At 46.2% G+C, this 21,695-nt stretch overlaps 1 protein-coding gene and 1 pseudogene across 2 annotated transcripts in view; one reads left to right on the forward strand and one right to left on the reverse strand.

Moving 5' to 3' along the window:
• Positions 1-45: 45 nt before the first annotated feature.
• ACO2 (aconitase 2) overlaps positions 46-21,695 on the forward strand; it is a 37,457-nt gene continuing 15,807 nt past the window's right edge. The window contains exons 1-3 of the mRNA XM_081129015.1: positions 46-233; positions 14,904-15,040; positions 19,700-19,958. Coding sequence (XP_080985141.1) covers positions 198-233; positions 14,904-15,040; positions 19,700-19,958 — 432 coding nt within the window. The 5' untranslated portion in view covers positions 46-197. The remainder of the gene's footprint in view (positions 234-14,903; positions 15,041-19,699; positions 19,959-21,695) is intronic.
• LOC308553252 (small ribosomal subunit protein eS25 pseudogene) lies at positions 11,673-12,046 on the reverse strand (annotated as a pseudogene). Its single transcript has one exon. The product of its transcript is annotated as a small ribosomal subunit protein eS25 pseudogene (transcript).

Consider the following 21,695-nt stretch of genomic DNA (forward strand, 5'->3'; position numbering starts at 1 on the left):
ATGCAGCTTTTCCTCTCCCCTGTGGGTCGCTAACTCCAGAGCTCCGCCCACTGCGCTCCCGGGGCTCCCGAGCGTCTGAGGAAGCCCCGCCTTCCCCGTGAGGCCTTTCGTTTCGGGCCACGCCCCCTGCCCGGAGGCTTTAAAAACACCGTGTGGCACGTCACTTTCACGCGACCTCATCTTTGTCAGTGCACAAAATGGCGCCTTACAGCCTCCTGGTGACCCGGCTGCAGGTGAGCGAGCTCAGGGTCCTCTGGGTTCACGGGGGCGGGGTGCCTCCCAGTGTGCCTGCGGCTGTGGGCGAGGCGAGGCCTGGCAGGCCCGACCTGCGGTGACGTTTTGTGTACCTGTCCCGGCCGCGGGCCCAGGGCCCGTGCCGGGTCCTCCAGCTCCTGAGGTCAAGGCTTCCCAGCTCTGTCAGCTCCCCCAGCCCTGTCCCGGCCCCGCGGGCAGCGTGGGTCTAAGCGGCGGCGGCCGGGTGGAGAGTGGAGGCACCTCTTTCTCCTCTTTGAGGATTGCACTCTCGTTCCCTGTAGGGTTTCTTTCCGTTCCTCAAGGTGAGGACAAGGTGACTGGGGGAATGGGCGTTGTTGAGCCTGCTAGGCCCGGAGCCTGAGGCCTCGCTTCTCATCTCTCAGCAGCAGACTTGCTAGCCAGGTGCATCTACAGTTGCCAGGCCTGGAGTCTGGAGAAGAACCTAGAATCCTGTTCGGTCTTTTGAGGATCCTGCGGAACACATAGCCAAGGATTGCAAAAGGTGTTACGGCCCCAGATGTAGTAAATAATAACAGTAATCTCTAACCTTTGCACAATATTGCAAGACTTTTCTTATCATATTTTGACTCATAATCATCCGGTGAGGTGACTATTCTCATTTGATAAGTAATGAAACTACTAGAAAGTAGGTGAAAGTTACTGTTGTCGCCAAAGTGGCCTGAGCATCTCGTCCTATAGCCCCTTTGTTCTCCTTATTCATGTCAGCCTGTCCTCACAGAACTTTCTGAGCCAGAGTGTGATTTTTGAGCTAACGTTTGTATTTTTGAGAGTACCAGAATGGAGTATTTTGAGCTCACAGTTAGTTGCTTTTCAATTACTAAATGGAGGGGTAAAGAGACTCAACAGTTTGACCTTGACTCTCCTGTTATGAACCATCTAGAAAACTGACTGTGACTGCCAGATAGATTTTTCACTCTTAACATGACAGCCCTAGGAAGGTGCTATACTCAAAGCATGTATTCAATATCAAGCATGTATTTTGTTAATAAAAATAAAGCAATTATTTGTAGATATTCTCTGAAAGTCTGTCAACTTTGTGAATCTACTTTGAATCAAGCGGCACAACTTGGATTTAAAAATAAATTGTTACATGCTGTACTCAGGAAGCATTATGTTACTAGAAGGTTTTTTTGTGTTTTTTTTATGACTGTTTAAATTTAAGCCATATGGTTAAAGTGAAGTCATTTATCTTAAAATACTTCTGATCTCTCAATTCTGGGGAAAGACAGGGTTTTTTCCCTAACTGCCTCTTCAGATCTTTTGACTCTCCAGGTTAACACTGTGGAAATACTGTAGTTGTTTCTTCCTGATCCTGCCATCTCCTGATGTAGTGAAGTCAGGAAAGATTATTTAAGATAAATGATTACAGGTTTATTGAGCTTGGAAGAGAGGACTGATATCAGTATTTTTGAACTGAAAAAGGATCTTGGAAAACATGAGTGTTAGACCAATATAGAAAAAGATCTGGGCTATAGTTCATATTCTACCCTGACCCTGTGACCTTGAACAAGTTAGTTCTGTATCCTAGTTTCTTCATCTGTCATTTGGCTTCCATTCAGATTGTTATGATGAGTGTTATAAAGTCATAAGAAAGTTTATGATCATCATGTAATCCAACTTCCTCTTTTACACATAGACAAAACTCAAGACCTTGAGCGCCTGGGTGACTTCCAGGAACAGAGTCAGGATTAAAATCCAGGTCTATTTGTTCATTAAGATGAACGAACAGCATTATACCACTCTGCCTCCCAATAGCCAGGCTGTGTTAAATAATTGCCAGATGGCCAGCTAACACTGTCCTCTGAAAACCTTGACCCTTTTGTGTTTAGCTCCGTTAGAGATGTGATGGAACTACTTGGTTGTCATGTCTGTGGAACCCTGTCTATGCATTAAATTTTTTCCTACTTCATTCACCACATATTTACTGAGCATCCATGGCTTGCTTCAGATACAATGATAAGCAGAACAGACAATTCCTGTTCTTATAAAGTTTCCACTATATTCTAATATATTCTGCTACAGAGAGCCTTGGAGATCTTTCTCAGCCAAAATATTTTTCTTCTGCTCTTGACTGGACCAAAGGTGAAGGTAGATAATAGAATGATGGCAATTACTACTACCACTAAGAGTAGCTAACATTTACCGTACTGTGTACCAGAAATCTCACATGACCCTGCGAGATAAGGCAAACCTATTAGCTCTGTCTTACAGGTCAAGAAACATAATGTAATGGTCAAGAGCATGGAGTCTTACATCACACTGCCTTATTCCAATGCTGACTCCAGTACTCACTAGCTGTGACTCTGGGCACGTTACTGCACCTCTCTATGCCTGTTTCTTCACCTGTGTGATACAGGTAATAAATAGCACTTCAGACTTACCTAATAATCATATTATAGTTGCTGAGTATTTAGGACCCTGCCTGCATGTAGTAAGTGCTATATACTTATTAAGTAAAACAAAATAAACTTGCCTAGGGCCTTATCTCTAGCAGATGTCATTTGAATCATCACCTTTCTGTTCCAAAGCATGAGATCCCAGCCACTGCACTATACTGCTTTCCTTTGGCATCAAGATTCAGCCTGTTGCCCAGGGTGCCATTAATGCTCCATAACCTGAGAACAGTGCTCTCTATAAGTTGAAAGTGTTCTATCATTTGACAGTACCTGCTAGCAGGTAGTAAAATTAGAAACAGAGTGAAGAAAATGGAGGTGAAATTATTGAAAAGCCACATTTACTTTCTGGTTTTTATTATTTACTTTTGTGCAAAGGGCTATGGGCAGTAAATACATGGAGTCAGGATTTGCAAATACATTTCTGAGGTCTTTGGTTTTGCCTTTAGGAACTGGGATGCTCAGTTTTCATGTGACATTTGGGATACTGTGTAACCTGTATATAAATCTCAGGTGGCAGTTAACCACGAGAAGTCTGACATTTGGCAGAAGTTAAGTTGAAAGTGCCTCTATAAAGTGCCATGTAAAAAAAATCTTGCTTTGAATTATGAAATAGTTCATTCTGGTTGCATGTTCACTGTAGTACTTTCTCTGCTGTCCTATAGTCAGCTGTTGATTTGAATCGAGTGAATGAATGATCGAATAGATGAGTAAACAAACTTCCAATCTCAAATTTGGGAGAGGGAGTAAAATCACTGTCTTGAAGACCAGGGGAGCATACCATTACCTTTGGGACAAGCTGTTCCCAGAATATTTATTGAAAGCTTACTATATGCTTAGCGCTATTCTAGACACTGGGAGTGCAGCAGTGACCAAGCATAGTAGAGCTTGTATTGTAGTTTTGGGGAGACAGAAGATAAACAAGTAGACAAAATTGTAGTTACTAAGGGAGATAAAATAGGATAGTGTGGTAGAGGAGGGGTGGGGATATGACATGGCTTTAACCGGGGTAGCTGGGGAAGGCCTCTCAAGAGAGGTGACATTTGAGCTGATACTTCAATGATAAGAAGGCAGTCCTTCAGCATTTTGGGAGGGGAGAGACTTCAAGTAGAAGGAGCAGCAGGTACAAAGCACCTGAGATAATTATGAGCTTAGCATGCTGAGGATAAGAAATATGGCTAGTGTGGCTGCAGTGTTGAGAGGAAGGTCTTAGCAAGGGGTAGCGGCCAGGGTTATGTAGGCTCTGATAAGGATTTGGGGTTTTACTCCAAGTGTAATGAAGCTTTTAAGCTGTGGAACAACAGTATCTGATTTATGGTTGAGAAAAATCATTTAGGCTGCTGCTTGATGGGCCACAGAGGGACAAAAGAGGAGGCAGGGAGACTAGTGGGGCTGATCGAATTAACCAGGGAGTGGTGAAGGTGTCTAGAACTACGGTTCTCATGGAAATATTTTAGAGGCATATGGGTTGGATGTGGAGTGTGAAGGATAGAGAATAATTAAGGATGACTCCTAGGTTTGGGGCTTGAGCAATTGAGGGATGGATGAACTTGAATTCAGTAGTCACGTGTTCGCATAGCACTTGTAAAACTTAGGTGTGGGCCGAAGCTCATTTATAAATTCTTGATCTTTTTATCAGCTCTCCGCATTACCTGTATTTCACAGGTAAGGAAGCTGAATGGGACCAAGTGTCTAGCCTAGGGTCCCTCACTTGAGTGTGAGCATCATGTCTGAAGTGAGCCACATTCTGTCTCAGGCCTTAGTCTGGTACCTGTTGTCTTAGGACCATCTGGGAAGTATTTAAAATGAGTGTTGCCCTGGCTGGTGTGGCTCAGTTGGGCGTCGTCTCATGGACTGGAAGGTCACTGGTTCCATTCCTGGTCGGGGCCCATGCCTTGGTTTGGGATCCATCCCTGGGTGCAGGAGACAGCCGATCTATGTTCTGCTCTCACATTGATGTTTCTCTTTCTCCCTCTCCCTTCCTCTCTCTCTAAAAAAAATCAATTAAAATATTTTTGAAAAATGAGTATTGATGCTTGAGTAGTCCGTCTTCATTTGCTCCAGCTTTGTTTGACTCACCTGGTTTGGAAGGTGTGGGCTCTGGGCCTCTCAGCATAAAGAAGGGAGGGACTACAGGAAGGCTGCTTGTAGTCTTTAAAAAATAGCACATAGAATAGCAGGAACCTGAGGGATACTTCCTCTACCACAGACTTACCGTGGGGCCTCAAGCAAGGTCTCAACCCTTTGTGGCCTTCAGTTTGCACATCTGCAAAATGGGACAATTAATAGCTATCTTCCCATTAAGGGGTCCTGAAGACCTAGTAATACTTAAAAAGTTCTTTAAACTCTAATGCAGTATAAAAATTTGCAAATACAGTGGTACCTGGGTTTTTGAACATTTCTATTGACTAACATCTCATGTTACGAATGCCGTAAACCAGGAAGTCAGTGCTTGGGTTTTCGAACACGCCTTGGGAGTCGAGCATGCCACATGGCCTCCGCTGAGTGCAAGATCCTGAGGCCTAGCTGTCGGCTGTTGATCCCTCGGTTTTTTGAACGTTTCAGAACTCGAATGGTCTTCCAGGACGGATTACATTCGAAAACCCAGGTACCACTGTAGTTTTTGGTGTTATTTTAGGAATGGGCCATTTCTAACATTGACAGTAGGGACAGACTTTTTCTTCAGATTGTTCCAAAATGAACCTGTAAAAGCTCTTCTTTATTTTGGGGGATCCTGAAAGGAATGGAGACTTGTTTTCTTGGATTCATTCTGCAAAGCTTGGGCCAAAGGAAGGAGCACCAGCTTTGGAGCTAAGACTGTAATTTCACCTTTGCTGTGTAGCTCTGGGCAAAATAGTTAATATTCCAGAGCCTCAGTTTTGTAATCTGTAAAATGGGTACAGTACCTTCTGCCTCAGATGGTAGTTGTATTAGATGGGACTGTGCGTATAAAGTACTTGAGGCAAATCTGGCGCAGGGTATAAGCACTTGGTGAATGTTACTCTCTGTCACTAGTCCCGAGGATGGCCTACAGCCTCATGGCCCCGGCATTTACCTTCAGCTCACATGTTTGAAAAAGACTGGTTCTAGGGAAGTTGCTTGTTCCTTCGGTAATCTGCATGGGTACTGGGTATGTACTAACTGTTGAGGAAAACCTTCGGGGACTGCTCTAATAGAGTTGGGAGAAGAGGTAAAATGAACCCACTGGCTTCCTGTGTTCTGTTCTCTAAGCTGAAGGGCAACATTGAGAAAATGAGTTCTAGAATTGCATTTACAGTATTTTAATCATTAAATATTAAATTCCTTGAGGGTTTTAGGCCCAGTAGTAGTATTCCTACTTTCACCTATGGAAATTGAGAGAGTTTCTGACTGGGAGCTTTAATTCCGTGGCCAGTGCTGGGAGGATGTACCTAAGGGGTCTCAGGAATTCCTTTAGCTCTGCCCCCAATTCAGTGCTGGGCTCCTTCGCCTTCTGCTGGATATTTGTGGTGTTACTGTTTTCATTCACGTTCACGGGAGAGAGGTGCAGAGCTGGTGAAGACAAGGCCCTGCCTGTGAGAGAGCTTATATGCTGGCGAGGAAGAAGTCACTTGATAGCCGTAATACACTGGGCTGAAGTAAGGGGAGGGGCTCCGTGTTGGGTGGGCTAAGCCCGCCCTGGACCTTGGCAGTTGCCGTGGCACGTTTAGCCAGGCCTCTGCGCCAGTCACCAAGCGAGGTCTTGTTTTACAAATAACGCCTGTTTGTCCCTCACAACCACCCTAAGAAGTAGGTATCATTAGCCTGTTTTCAAGATGATGAGACTGAGACCCAGGGAGGTTAAATAGTTGTCTGAGGTCACAGCTAGCATGTAACACAGCCAGATTTTGAATGCCGATCTGTTTGGCTGCTGAATGCAAACTTTCTACCACTCAACCAGACTGTTTCCCCAGAGTCCTCCCTGGGAGTAGAGAGTAGAAACTAGATGTCTGTAGAGTAGGCTAAATAGAGGGGACACAGTTCGGTTGGCTCCGTGCCATGCCCTGTTTGGGTGTATGTCTGTTTGCTGCTGTGAATGCCTCCTGCTCACAATACCTGCAAGAGCTTAAGAGGGAGAGGCTAAACTGTGGGTCAGCCTCACAGGCTGCCTCCTGAGCTCGCAAGTGTGTGTTGGTGCAGATCTACTGCCTGGGGGCCAGAGCAGGGCTGTGGATTTGCATGCATTTCACAGTGTGGCTGGAGCCTCTACTGCTGACACCAGCAGCAAAGGAGAACTAGACAGATGAGTGAATCTATCAACTGATTCCTTAAAGGAACACCCTACTGCCTTGTATCCTATTAGAGGCTGTAACTTGGAGAGACACCAGTCCCTGTCACCTTTCCAAGCCTCTGACAAGCTGCATCACTTTTGTGCCTGCCAGTTGCATAGCAACCGAGCTAGCTGATTGCCTCCTGGCAGGAGGGAATTGTTTCCCTTTGGATTCCTAGGAGAGGTGCCAGGTATCACCTACCATGGGTGGGAGAAAGTTGTTAGAAGCTGTGGAGGTGTGGGAATATGCTTTTTCTTAGGAAGGTGTTGACTGACATGCATTCCTGTGTTGTCCACCTAGGCAGCTCCTCCCTGAGGCTTCCCTGCTAGGAAGAGCTAGGCAGCAAATTGCTACAAGCTGTGAGCCGGAAGGGTCATGGTTAGAGGAACCACGGTCTTAGGCCACCCAAGAATTGAAGTCATCCTGCTGGTAAAATGGGCTGCCTCATAAGGTAGTGCATTCCCCACCACTGGACAAGGCCTGCGTATGTTGGATGACTCCATAGGCATTCAAGGACAGAAAGAGTGGATAAATGAGACCTTTTCAGTCCCATTTCCATTCTGAGACATGCTGTCCTGGTGCTTGTGACCTGCTCTGGGACTCCTGGTGTGTATTTGGTGGTTGGGAAGAGAGTACAAGGTATAGTGGGAAACAGCAGCCCGTAGTTCTTTCCCAGCACACAGGCAAGCAGTATATTAGTGGCAGCATCTCAGTCCCCCAGGAGAAGTGAGTAATAGCAGCTTACGTTTATTGAATGCCTGCCAGGACCCCAGCTAGCGAGCTCTGTACTTTTCATATATTTTTTCCTTAAAGAATGCAATATATTCATAAAAACTTTCTGTCCTCCTCTCCATTTCAGTCCTCAGAGGCAACCACTGATAGGAATTTTGTATGTATCATTCCAGACTGTTTTCTCTGCATTTCCAAGCAATACATTCTTTCTGCTCTTCACAAAATCTCTGTGCTTTTATTCCCATTTTACAGAAGAAGAAACTGAGGCCCAGCGAGGTGAAGAAACTTGTCTCAGGTCCCACAGCTGAGATTCTAAGCCAGATGCATCCAGCTCTAGAGTGGATGCCCTTTCTATGACTTGGCACTGGGGTTGGAGTGTTTCTACAATGGCACTGGTCAGGTCAGAATGTGGCTGGTGACTTATCTCTCTTACAGAAGCAGCTGCCTCTAGAGACCAGGTCTTCTTCAGGAGCCCAGCTTGTTTGGACAGTGCACTTGCTCTGAGTGCTGGTGCCCACTGACACGTTCCCTAAAGCCGTGCTGGCATATGCCATGCTTCACAGGATGGATAGAAGGTCAGACTGGCCCAGCCAGGCTGGCCTCCTGCCTGAGAAGATGTCAGTTCCTTTGGTTTGGACTGTTCTCTGGATACAAGATTTCCCAAGGGAAGACACCTGTCCCTTGGGAAGAGAGAGCAGCATGTCTGACCTTGGCCAAGTGGGGAGGCCAGAGTTCTGAGTGGGTGTGCATGTGACATGCCTCGGGGTGGACCAGTTTTGCATTTGCTTTAGCTCTGAACAGGTACTGAAGGCTCTGCCTGAGGCTCTCACTACTTGAATTTGAAAGCATTCAAATCATTGCTCTGCCTTCATCCGTTCTATCACCAAGTATTTCTTGAACAACTGCTGTGTCGAACATTGTCCTAGACTCTGAGTAGATAGAGGTGACCAGAATAGACAAGTTTTCTGCCCTTGTGGAATTTACATTTTAGTGGAATTTACTTTCTCATCTGGCTGAGTCACCATTTTCTCATCTAGACAAGGAACACAATGACCTGTAATAATCCCACGTGGCACAGATGTTGGGAGGATGACATAAGGTAACCTTTGTGATCTTGTGTGGCACAGTTTCGCTTTGTTTCTTTTTTTAAAAAATTCATTTATTTTCATTTCATTCCTGGTCTGGCTTCCTGTGGAGTCTACTTTGGGTATGTTCCTTTCTTCAGAGTTTGTTCTGTGTCAGTAAATGCGGGATCAGCAGAGCCTTTGTTAATCTTGGGGGCCCTGGAGATTTGTAACCCATCCAGCAAGGGAGGGGAGCCTACCAGATGTGGGGGTCAGACGCCACCAGAGGCACTCTGAGAGCCCACTGAGCAGAGGTTGGGAGACACTGTCTGGAGCATAGTGAGAAGAGTGTGGGCTCAGTGGATTCCCAGCTGTGTGACCTTGGGCAGGCCACTTCCTGTCTCTGAGCCTCTTCATCTTCAGGGCAGTTAGGGAGGCTGAGCTCTTTACAGTGTTACTGGCACAAAGCAGTGTGGCAGCAAACTGCTATTTACTCCAAAACAGAGCTGAGGGCATCTGGTTACTGGTCACCCTGATGGGAGACTCCCACCCAAGTGTAAAATTAGGGAATTCGTTTATAGCAGAGGAAGCGCTATAGGGATGCTTAGAATGGAGAAGACACGATTATGGTTTTCAACGATTTGAAGGGCTGAAGTGTGGAAGAGTGGCTAAGTTTGTTTGATCTGGTTCTGAAGGACAGGGCTGGGAAGTGGGGCCTAGTGTGTGTCATGCACTGGGCTGGGTACTTTCTCATAGGTACTCCTTTTTAATCCTCACTGCAGCCTGTGAAGGTGTTAACCCCACTTACAGATGAGAAAAGCAGTGTTTAGAGGGTTAAATAAAACTGCACAAGGTTACAGAGCTTGTCTGGGCAGAGCTGGGATTTGAGCCTAGGTCTCCACCACTAGAACCTGTCCTCTGATTTAATGGAGGCATGTTTTGGTTCAGTATAAGAAACATTTGTTGTTGTAAAGTATTAGAGCTGTCCAGTAGTGGAATAGGCTTTTTGGAAGAAAATGAGCTCCTTAGCCTAATCTTGTTGAATCAGGCTTCTGGAGTTTGCCAAAGAGAGGTTTTCTGCCTTGAGGCTGCCCTCCTCCCCTCTGTTCCTGAGAAAGTGAATGTTGAACACTTAGTGAAAGTCTCTCTGCTAGATAAGGGCTTGGTGTTTATCCAGGAGAATTTCATAAGGCCTGAGACTTGGGCTCCAAGTATGGGAAAATTTTTTTCCGTGTCCTAATTGTTGTGACATCTGGGTTGGATGACCTTATGGGTGAACCTAGGAATGTCTCTGGGCCCTCATGCCAGGTTGAACTGAGTATTGAGTATGTTTTACTTTTTGACTTACGAATTAAAAACCCAGCAGGTTATTTTTTTAAAAAAATATGCCCAATCATCATTCTTTTTAAAATAATACTTATCTGGACTACTCATACCCCAACCACAGTGGTCAGCATATTACAAGACTCAGTGATACCTACTTTTAAGGTAAAATTAATTTCTTACCTTTTTTCTTTTTAAAAATATTTGCTTATTTATTGTAGTTAATCTGTTTTTTCTTTTTATTGAATTTATTGGGGTGACATTGGTTAATAAAATTATATAGGTTTCAGGTGTACAATTCTATAATACATCATCTCATTCCAAGTCTCCTTGCATCACTATTTATCCCCCCATACCCTCTTCTACCTCCCCCCACCCCCTTTCCCTTTGGTAATCACCATACTCTTATCTGTGTCTATGAGGAGTTTTTTTGTTTTGTTTTTTCCTAATTGTTCACCTTTTTCATTAAGTATTTTCCTTATTTATAAAGGTACCTATTGTAGGAAACTTGGAAAATACAGAGGCATAAAAAATATAATAAAAATTACCTATAATTATTTATAGTATCCCAATTCACCCAGAGATAACTACTGTTAAAATTTTGGTAAGTTTCCTTAAATTTTACAATTCAAATTAAAAACTTATACAATAATACACATATTTATAATCATACAAGTAGCAATGAGAACATCCTTATAAATATTTGAACACTACTGACAAAGCTAAAATCTTCCTTTTCTACCAGCTCTTGCTAGAGTTTCCTCCTTCCCTAGGAATAGCAGCAGATCCGTTAGGGTGTGTCCTCTTAGGTGTGTATCTACATACATAAATGTACATACAGAGTACAGAGTGTTAAAGCACTATTTGTGCATTTAATTATAACTTAACAATGAACCTTAGGGATTTTTCTTAAAGTGTTGTAGAGTATTCCACAGATTGGATGAACTATAACCTTTTGTTTTATTGATTGATCGATTTGAGAAAGATGGATTTGTTGTTCTACTTATGCATTCATTGGTTGATTCTTTTTTTTTAATCCTCACCCGAGGATATTTTCTCCATTGCTTTTTCAGAGAGAGTGGAAGGGAGAGAAAGAGAGAAACATCGATGTGAGAGAAACACATCAATTGGTTGCCTCCCGCACATGCCCCTACCAGGACCGGGGATTGAACCTGCAGCCAATGTATGTGCCCTTGGCGAGAATCGAACCCGCGACCCTTCAGTCCGCGGGCCAACGCTCTGACCACTGAGCCAAACAGGCCAGGTCTCATTGGTTGATTCTTTATGTGCCCTGACTGGGGATCCAACTCGCAACCTTGGCTTATTAGGATGACACACTAACCAGCTGAGCTACCTGGCCAGGGCTAAAATACAACTTTTAAAAAAATAAACAGACATTTATGTTGTTTCTAATTTTTTAAATATTTCACTTAATGGTGCAGTGAGCATTTTTGTAGCTGCCTTCGTTTGGACAGGTATGGTGTGGGTAAATATGGAGAAGTGGAATTTCTAGGTCACAATGTATGTTGTTATTAAGGTGTTTTTTTTGTTTAATAAAGTTTTATTTTTCAACATGTACAAGTGAGACCTGTTGTTTATGCATCTTCACCAACAGCTGGGGCATCCCCACCTTTGGTGTTTCTGGTGTAAATTATTTGAACTCTGTGTTTTGAAACTAGTTTAGTAAGTCATTTACTTAAGGAGCTCCTGAAGGGCTGCCCTGGCCAAGGAGCCACAGATCTTCAGTGTCTGAGACAACAGCTGGGGTTATAAGCTTATAGTTGGAAACTTCCTTACAGAGTTTGTCATATGTTGCTTTGTCGAACAAGACTAGGTTATTGAGGTTGTCCTGAACTTTGCCTTTGGACCATGTCTTCTTTTCGGCCTTGCCCCCAGATTTGTTCACTGGGTCTTTGTCTTCCTTGGCCGACTTCCCAGCGTCTGTCTTCTTATCGTTGTTGGGCGGCATAGCACTCGAAGAGCAGCTGCTACCACTGCCATCTCAATAAGATGTCAGACAGAAAGCTAGGTCCTGGCCGAGTAGCTCAGTTAGAGCATTGTCCCAATATGCCAAGGTTGCAGGTTTGATCTTGGGTCAGGGCACGTACAAGAAGCAACCAATAAGTGCATAAATAAGGAGAACAACTTTCCATGTTGTAGCATGTGTCAGAATTATTTAGGCTTTTAAAATTTCTTTTTAAAGCTAATATTCCCTTGAATATATGTACCACATTTTGTTTATCCATTCATCCATCAGTGGATAGTTGGGTTGCTTCCACTTTTTGACTATCGTAAATAATGTTGCTATCAACGTGGGTGTACAAATCTCTCTCCTTGCTGCTCTTTGAACACTATAGGCACTTCATCATGTTACTCAGAATGGTGTGCAACTTAAAACCTATATGATTTATTTGTTTCTGGACTTTTCCATTTAATATTTCCAGATCGTGGTCAACCACTGGTAATTGAAACCATGGAAAGTAAAATTGCAGATATGGAGGAGCCTACTGTACAAACATTTTACACTTTAATAGGTAGTGCCTAAAAGTGTCTTTCAAAAGTGTTAATTAGTTTACACTCTAGCCAAAAGCATCTGAAGCTGGTAAATTATTGATTTGCCTTGTTAACAGTTTGCTCTTAAAAAGTTAACCGAACCTGCTCTGTATTTAACCCTGCTAAGCAAGAGAGAGCTGGTTGGTAAAGAAGAGGCAACATTGGTTGTTTTAATTGACTGATGTTGTCCTAGCCCCCTCCTGTGTGTCAGACCTGGTGTTCAGGCAGGGGGAATTTAGTAACAAATAAACAGACACAATTCCTCCCCTTCTGGAGCTTACAAACCACTGCAGACAGGTCTCACAGATGAACGTCAAGAAGTAGTAAGTGGGAATGTAAAATGGGTTCTCATTGGGCTGGGAGTTCAAGAATGATTCTCTGAGAAAGTGAAATTAATTTGGAACTTGAAGGATTAATGAGACTTATCTAGACAAGAGGCAGATTGGGAAGGGGATGGGCAGTTAATTTACAAAAAGAAAGAAATAGGTCTGTATATAGACATTGGAAAGATGTATAAGATATTTAGATAAATGATAAAACCCAGTTGCAGAACAACTGGTTTCTTGTGTAAAAAACACAGAAGGGGCTGAGTGTATGCTTATAAATGCACAGGAGTAATAACAGAAACTGTGCCAAGTGCTTTATGTAATCTCCTATCCTCACAATGGCTCTGTGTGGAAATGAGTGTTCAGCGAAGGTAAACTGTCCAGGATGACTCAGATAGTAAATGGTGTGCCATACTTTAAGCCCAAGCCTCCCCACTGGGGCAGCGGCAGGTTGTAGCTGCAGCTGCAACGTACCGCGTCCTTCTGTGCACAGGCTGTTGAAAGTCCTTTGATGTATCATTGTGGGTTCTTCATCCCTACCCAGTGAGGCAGATCGTGAGGATCCCTTGGTGGATTTTGAGCTGGAGGGCAAGTGGATCTGAAGTCTGCATTGGGAGCTCACTGCTGCTGTGGTGGGTAGGTGGGTAGTGATTGGGGTTGCTGTTCCTAGTGGGGTCGGCTCTCACCACTTGGTGACCTGCACAGGGAATGGCACCTGTTCACTTGTATTGGTTCAGATGCTGAGGTTGGCAGAGGTTGGATTTAAATGTCCAGGTGACACAAAAAAGGGAAACTGGGGCGATAGCTTGAGCTTTGCCTTGTCCTTGCCCAAGGGCATATTCCCCCTTAGTCAGGGAATGCCGCCTAGAAGGGAAGTGGCTGTTCCTTTCCCTGTCATTTCTTTGGGTTCATTTATTCTTCCCTGGTCAAAATGAACCCTATTAAGGTTGTCATCCACAGTTTAAAAATAACTAATACAGATCCCATCATAATAGTCGTTTATCTATTGCTGCACAACAGATTTGTTGCCCCCAAACTTAGAGTCTTAAAACAACAAACATTCTTGCTCAGTTCCTGTGGGCCAGGGATTTGGGAGCGGCTTGGCTAGATGGTTCTGGTCCGGATCGTTCAAGCAGTTGCAGTCGAGATGTCAGCCAGGCTGCGGTTATCTGAAGGTTTGGGCTGGAGCTGGAGCTAGGGCGCTTGCTTGCAAGATGGTGTGCTCATATGCCTTGCAACGTGGTGCTGGTTATTGTCCTCAGTTCCTCTCCAGGTGGGCCTCTCCCAGGACTGCTGAAATGTCTTTAAGCAGACAACATGGTGGTTGTCTTCCCCGAGAGCAATCAAAGAAAAAGAGCCAGGTAGAAGCTATCCTTTTGTGACCTAGTCAAGGGATGAGAAAATATCCAAAGCACATGCATGCAGTTTTCCTCATTAATTCTTCCACCTATTCAGTAATTATTTATTGACTCTCTAGGATGTGCCAGGTAGTCTAGATACAGAGACAAATAAGACAAGTAAAGCTTGACACTAACCCTCAAGGAGCTTAGAGTGCAGTAGAGTAGCAGCTATGCCATGCGTGGTGCTTCCCAGCTCAATGAGAACTTGTACACACGTTCTCACCTAACCTTTCCAGTAACCCCGTGATCAGCAGACTGGTTATGCCCCCATTTCCCATCTCTGGTGTGCAAATGATGGTGGATTTTCTTAAGTTGATAGAACTTGACTTTGCTCCAGTTCTAGCTATAGATCCCTTACCCTTTCTCCTGCCACAAGCTGTGTTCCTGTGGCTGCTGTATCATCCCTATGACTCAGATGAGGAAGCCAAGGCTGCAGTCCCTGAATAGCTCTTGACATCGTCATTTCTCACCTTTTTCACCTCACTGATGCCTCAGGTGGACCACCCTAAGTCCTCATTGACAGTTGCTGTTGTCTTTCTTCTTGCAGAAGGCCCTGGGTGTGCGGCAGTACCATGTGGCCTCAGTCCTGTGCCAGCGGGCCAAGGTGGCCATGAGCCACTTTGAGCCCAACGATTACATCCGCTACGACCTGCTAGAGAAGAACATCAACATTGTTCGCAAACGGTAAGGCCTCTGGGAGCCTGGGGACTGCTAAAGGTGCTGCTTCTGCCCCCAGCCCCTCTCAGGCAGCACAGCAGGTGCTTGATGGAGGGTGGCTGATGATGGTGGCAGGACCGAGGCACTTAGGGTACAAAGGTCCCTGCTGAGGAGAGGCATTCCAGATTGGCTGTGGCCCTTCTGCTTTCTGCCAACAAGAAGTCTGTTATCAAGAAGCCTGGTGATGTGGACCATAGGGAAGGTCTGAGGGACTCTTAGGTGCTGTCATCTGACCCTCTCAGACACCCTTTCCAGGACAGGCTGCTGACCCTGGGCCAGCCCTCTGGGATCCACTGGGCCTAATTGCTAGAGAAATATCTCTTTCCTCCTTTGTGAGTAGGCCCAGAGGAGAGCTTGGGTGGAATCTTGAGCATTTTGGAGGGGTTTCTCTTTCCAGCTTTGCACTGCCATCTTGTGCGCCAGGTCCTGGGCTAGGTGCTGGCACCAGAAGGATGAATAAGATGGCACAGGAGAGTGTGGGCAGGGGCTGGGAGCATGCACCAGACGGCACTGCTCCTGGAGCTTGGACCACTCCCCGCCTGGTGGCAGTGACCCTCGGAATAAGCGAGAACAGATTATGAATATACCCATTTCACAGCCAAGGAACAGGCTCAGGTGGAGAAGCAACTTTCCTGAGGCCACTCAGTGAGTGAGTGGTGGGACCTGGACTCCATGTTCTCATCCAGTGCTCTAGCTACTGTCCCACACTCCCTCTCTGTCGCCACTGTTTACCTCTTTACTGGGATCCTCACTTCACTTCTAAGGGTAGGGACTGTATTAATCTTTATCTAGTTGTAGTAAGGACCTGTGAATGTTCGGCAAGGGTGGCCATACTAATAAGAGCTACCTAAGTGTGCAGTTTGGGCTAGGTGTGTCACATACATGATTTCTGTTCTATTCAACAACCTCTGTAGGTGGTTGTTACCCCCTCCTCCTCATTTTGCAGATAAGAAAATTGAGTGTCAGATTGGGGAAGTGCCCTGCAGGTCTGGCTCCAGTGCCTCCCAGTGTCAGTTACAGCATTCTTTTGGGTTTCATTTAGGCTGCAGGTTAGAATCCCCTGAGAAGCTTTTAAAACTGCCAACACTAGGCCCCCAGTGATTCTGGTTCAGGTTGTGAAGGCCTTACTCCTGAAAATGTGGTCCATGGATTAGCAGCGTCTGCATCCCTGGGCCCCTGGGATGTTGTTAGCAATGCAGAACCTCAGGCCCCAGCCCCGCCCCAGTAAGTCAGAATCTGCTGTTTAACAGCATCTCATCAAACTGTTAGTAGCACTGGCCAGTTTCCCAGCTGGTTCTAAAGTGTTGTCAGGGTTGCGAACCACTGTCCCCATCAATGTGGGACCTGTACAATTATTTTCCCCCCAGGAAACAATACTTTACTTATTCTTGCAGCTCTCTGACCATAGTTCAGTGGGAAAATGACGGATTTTCCTTTAGTCTGCAGAACAGCCACCTTGCTGTTCGTCATACTTGGAGAGAGCGTTACCGTAGAGGTTTGCTTTATGAAAACGTGACAGAGTATCGTTCACCTTTTAGTCTTTGCTTTAGAAAATTAACCAAAAACTGCCCTCTAAGGCACTGGGAATTTTTTGTTTTAATTATATAAGTAAAATTAAGCAAAAAAGGTTTTTTCCTTTGCCTGTTTATTCCAACCCTGCATTAACCAGAAAAGTCCATTAATTTACAGCATTTTCCAGATCAGTGCAGATAAGGGCTGTTCTGTTTTCATTGTTGCCAAAGAACAGGGGTTCTCCCTGGGGGTAAGGGGTAGATTTTGTCCCCTAGGGGAATTTGGCAGTGTCTGGAGACATTTTTGGTTGTCCTAACTCAAGGTGGAGTGGGGGTTTAGTCTAGTGGGTAGAGGCCAAGAACACTGCTGAACTTCCTACAGTGCAGAAGACAGCCTCACCGCAAAGAATCATCGGCCCAAACTGTCCGTGTGCCACGGTCGAGAAACCTGAAGGTAGAAAAGAAGGTAGAAGTGAGGCTATTCTAAAAAGATGTTAGTGAATTAAAATACATTCAAGAATGTTTTGAAAATCCAGGGGTCTTGCAGGGGGACTCTTTCTTCACCCTATGTCTGTGACTGAAGGGGCCCAGTTCTGTTCCTGGGAACTGGCTCTCTGCCATTTGGTGAAACAGGGGGACATAGAGGACCCATTTTGCCATCCTCAGTTAATCCTCAAGGAAATGTGATGATAGACTCGTTCTTAGGCTTTTTTCATTGTTGGACTTTTTTCTACAGCTTCAGGCATTTGCTGTCAAGGTCTTTAGCTTTGAAGCCCATGTGCTATTTTTTGTCTCCCCTGGGCCCAGGAAGAGGGGCTCCGCTCCGTGCAGTGAGTCTCTGCAGGGCCACCAGCCTTGGAGATGCTGCACAAAACGGGGCAGGCTGCACCTCAGGCCAGCGCTATTTTTATTCAGGGTTCTCATGACAGCAGAACCTTGGAGATTCTCAGCATTGCCACTTGCTCTGCTGTTGCCCACTGAGCCAGCACCTTAGGGAGCTCTTGCTCTCCAGGGATTCAGCAAACTTGGGAGTGAGGGGCTAGGACCAGGCCAGCGGGAGAGAGGGTCTTTGCTTCCCCAGTAGACCTGAGTCCTGTTGGTAATAACAATAGTGATAACGAGTGAACACTCACTGCAGGCTGGCCCCGCAGGTGTTGTTGAGAGACAGCACAGGACAACGTAAAGAGCATGGACGGTGTAGCCACACTGCTTGGCTCCTTGTGTTCTGCCGCTGCCACTTGCTAACTTTGTGACCTGCGGCGGGTTACCTCACCTGCGCTTCAGCTTCCTCCTCAGTGTTGTGAGGACAGAATGAGTTCTGTACAGTAAAGTGCTCAGAGCAGTGCTGAGCTAAAAGTAAATGCTGTGATGAAACCAATCTGTAGTGACAGCAGATTAGTGGTTGCTTGGGGGGTGGGGGTGGGGGGGCACAAGGAAACTTGGGGATGATGGATGTGTTCGTTATCTTTTTTTTGTACATAACCCCAAATTTTAATTTTCTTGCTATTATCAGTTAATCTTTTTTTAAAAGTTTATCTTTATTGTTGAAAGTATTACAAGTGTCCCATTTTTCCCCCCATTGATCCCCGCCACCTCGCTCCCACCCCGCCCCAGGCCTTCATCCCATTATTGACTGTGTCTCTGGGTTATGCATATATGCACAGAACTTCTTTGGTTAATTTCTCCCCACCCCCCGTTCCCCCCTTCCCTCTGAGATACGACAGTCTGTTGCATGCTTCAGTGTTTCTGGGTCTGTTTTGTTTGTCTGTGTTCATTATCTTGATTGTGGTGATGAGTTCACAGGTGTGTACATATGTCAAAACTTATCAGATTGTGTACTTTACATATGTACAGTTCATTGCACTCCAGTTATACCTCAATAAAGCTGTTTTATTATAAGCACTATCTGTTATCTCATTCCAGTCAAAGCCCTGGACTTCAGAGATGGGTTGGTGAGCTCCCTGTAAGGGAATGTCGCTAATGTGGTCACACAGTGGCTTAGTAATAGGGTCAAGTCTAGACTCAGAGCCCATGACTCCTGATACTTTTTTTTTCTTGACTTATTGGGTGTAAGTGGAACTCTGCTCCTCCCCAGGAGGCCTCAGGTTTGGCATAAGCTTTGTGCATGGTGGGAGGCAGTGTGAGGTCCAGCCATGGCTGCTGTGGCAGGAGAGGGAGCAGCTGCTGTGCCGTGTGGCAGCTAGGTTCAGTGGGCAGCATCAGGGAATCATCAGGGCGCCTCAAGGTGGGTGGCCGAGGTGACCTGCACTGACCTCGTTCTGCTGTGGGGACCCTGGGGGGGAGGAGGCAGTTGAGTCCTGGCTGGGGCTGCACCTCCCCAAGGGTCAGGCTTGGACTGCCATTTTGGCTCTGATGAGGAGGGGAGGGGTGAGACTTAGAGGGAAATGGGGTCTGGAAAGAGGGGGACCAGTGAGAGGCTAGAGGTGGTGATATGGAGTTTCTGTTCTTGAGAGCTGACAGCCGCACCTCTCTTAATGAGGTGAGCGCAAGTGGGGCTAATGGGCAAGGCTTTAGCATAATAGGGTAAGGGGGCCTCCGACCCCTGGGGTGGAGGCTGTGGATGGAGGGCAGGGCAGGTTGGGCGAGAGGGTGCCGATTCAGATCCTCTGTCTTTGTGGTCTGACAGCACAGGGGAGTTGTTCATGGACAGAGAGAGGGTTCACGGTGAGACTGGCTGTGAACTTAAGGTATTAACACCACTCTGCTGAGCTTCCACTCCCTCTTGGTTGTTTTATTAAGTGCCAAGGCTACAATGGGGATTAAATAGAGTGAAATACATGTAATAGATGCTCATCAGATAATAGCTATTAATATGCTAAAAAAAAAAAATCCTTAAAAAAAATATCCCTGCCACCTCTTGTGATGATGTCATTAACTTATTTATTGAGTAATTTTGGAGCACCTAGTAAGTGCCAGGTGCTGTGTCGTGTGCTGGAGATGCCACAGTGAGCAGTACCATTCTGTCCCCTCCCTCGTGGAACAAAGGGTTCCCTCCTGCCCTCTGTCAGGGTGGCCATGTGCACAGAAGGGCAGTGCTGTGGGTGGGCAGGGGACTGTGCAGACTGTATCAGGCAACCCCTCCAATTTCCCCCAGACTGAACCGACCTCTGACCCTCTCTGAGAAGATTGTGTATGGACACCTGGATGACCCAGTCAATCAGGAGATCGAGCGGGGCAAGACGTACCTGCGGCTGCGGCCCGACCGTGTGGCCATGCAGGACGCCACAGCCCAGATGGCCATGCTGCAGTTCATCAGCAGCGGGCTGCCCAAGGTGGCCGTGCCGTCCACTATCCACTGCGACCATCTGATCGAGGCCCAGGTCGGGGGCGAGAAAGACCTGCGTCGGGCCAAGGTGAGCTGCAGGCGGTGTGGGGGCACAGTGGGTGCAACGGGATGAGAGGCCAAGCCCTCGAGCTGGGCATGGCCTCCACGTTCTAGTAGGCTCTTTTTTGGGGGTTAGTCTTTTTTGTTTTGTTTTCTTCTCTAATTCTTAAAAGGTCATTTACTCATTGTGAAGTTAGTAAATACGGAGAAAACCTATAAAAAACAAAGTCATCCTTACTATATGAAAGGTATTTTGTTCTGGTTCTTTCTCTGTTATATTAGAAAAATTGTGCAGCCGTCAGGTTCTGGTAAATATTGTCAGTTGCTCTGGAGAGGGTAGTTTAAATTTCCCAATCTGCCAGCATCACGTGTATGTTCACTCACACTTTTGTCTGACCCCTAAGACCCTATCAGGGAGGTAGGCCTGTGGCTATTGTATAAATTTGAGGCAGCCAAGGCACTGGGCAGGCAAGTCCTACAGCTGCATGGGGTGGGGCACGGTTAGGCCCAGACCCAGATCCGGCTCTCACTTGAGTGCTGCCTCTTACTGACTGGGCTCCTTTGGGGGTTTCTTCTTCTGTTTTGCCTAATGAGATACGAGGAGCTATGTGCCATGCTGAATTCCCCCCACCCTTCCTTATGAACCAAATCCCTGCCCCTCCCCCAGGCTCTGCTTGTGGTACCTTTGTGTGTGCTTACTCTTGGCAACGGTCTGTCTCTCCCAGGACTCCACCTTCTCCACCCCCAGCAGTGGAAGTGGGCGCCCCTCATGGAGGGTTGTTGGCAGGAGCTGAATGTTGGCAGGGCTGTGGCCCGGCTGGGCACAGAGCAGGGTGTGCAATTGAAAGTGCTCCAGCTCCCAGGGTCAGCACAGCTCAGAGAGGCCCTCAGACCCATGGGAAACACTCAGGGCAGCTTTCCCATTCAAGCCCTTTTTTCCCACCCTGGCCCACCGGTTTGTGTCCTAGTTGCACAGAGGCTCTTTTTGCACTTGGCTGAGAGAGCCCAGCCTGCTGGCTAGTGGTTTCCATGTTAGCAGCAGCAGTGATGGTAGCGTTGCAGGGGCTCCTGTGGTGCCCAGAACGGGGCATGCCTGGAACTGGGTAACTGCCCACAGCAGGGCTACCACCTTCAGAGTCTGGCCTTCCCCTTACTTTGTGGATTCAGACTCTGTCTTCTGGAGATGAGAGTCACAGAATCATAGGGTTTAAGAGCTCATTCCCTCATTTATTTAACAGATATTTATTGAACATTAATTATATGCCAGACACTGTGCCAGGGGGTAGGGATTCAGTGTAAACAAGACAGATGGGCCCCACTATCGTGGATCTTAGAGTCTAGTAGGGACACAGAGCTAAACAGTGACACAAATAAATAGGAAATTGCCAGTTTGTATATGTTATGAAGGGAAAACACAGGACTGAGAATAAGAAAAGTGTCTGCTTTGTACTTTAGAGGGGAAGGAACACCTTTTTGAGGATGTAAGCTGAGACCTACCTGAGCAGATAAGTTGATGTTAACTGGAGGAAGAACATTCTAAAGAGAACTGTGTGTAAAGCCCCAAGGCAGGAAGCAACTCAGTGTATTTGTGGAATTGAAGGGTGGGAGACTTGTGGGGCTGGAACTCTGTGTGGCAGAGAGGGTGTGGTGAAGTGGTCTGCGGCAGACATTGGCAGGGCCCTGAGGGCCATCCTAGGAGTCGTTGAAGGGTTTAAGCAGGGGAGGGATATGGTCAGATTTACATGTTTAGGGCCCAGAGAGGCAG

This window comes from Miniopterus schreibersii (assembly GCF_964146895.1).
Source record: "Miniopterus schreibersii genome assembly, chromosome: 2".
Lineage (NCBI taxonomy): Eukaryota > Metazoa > Chordata > Mammalia > Chiroptera > Miniopteridae > Miniopterus > Miniopterus schreibersii.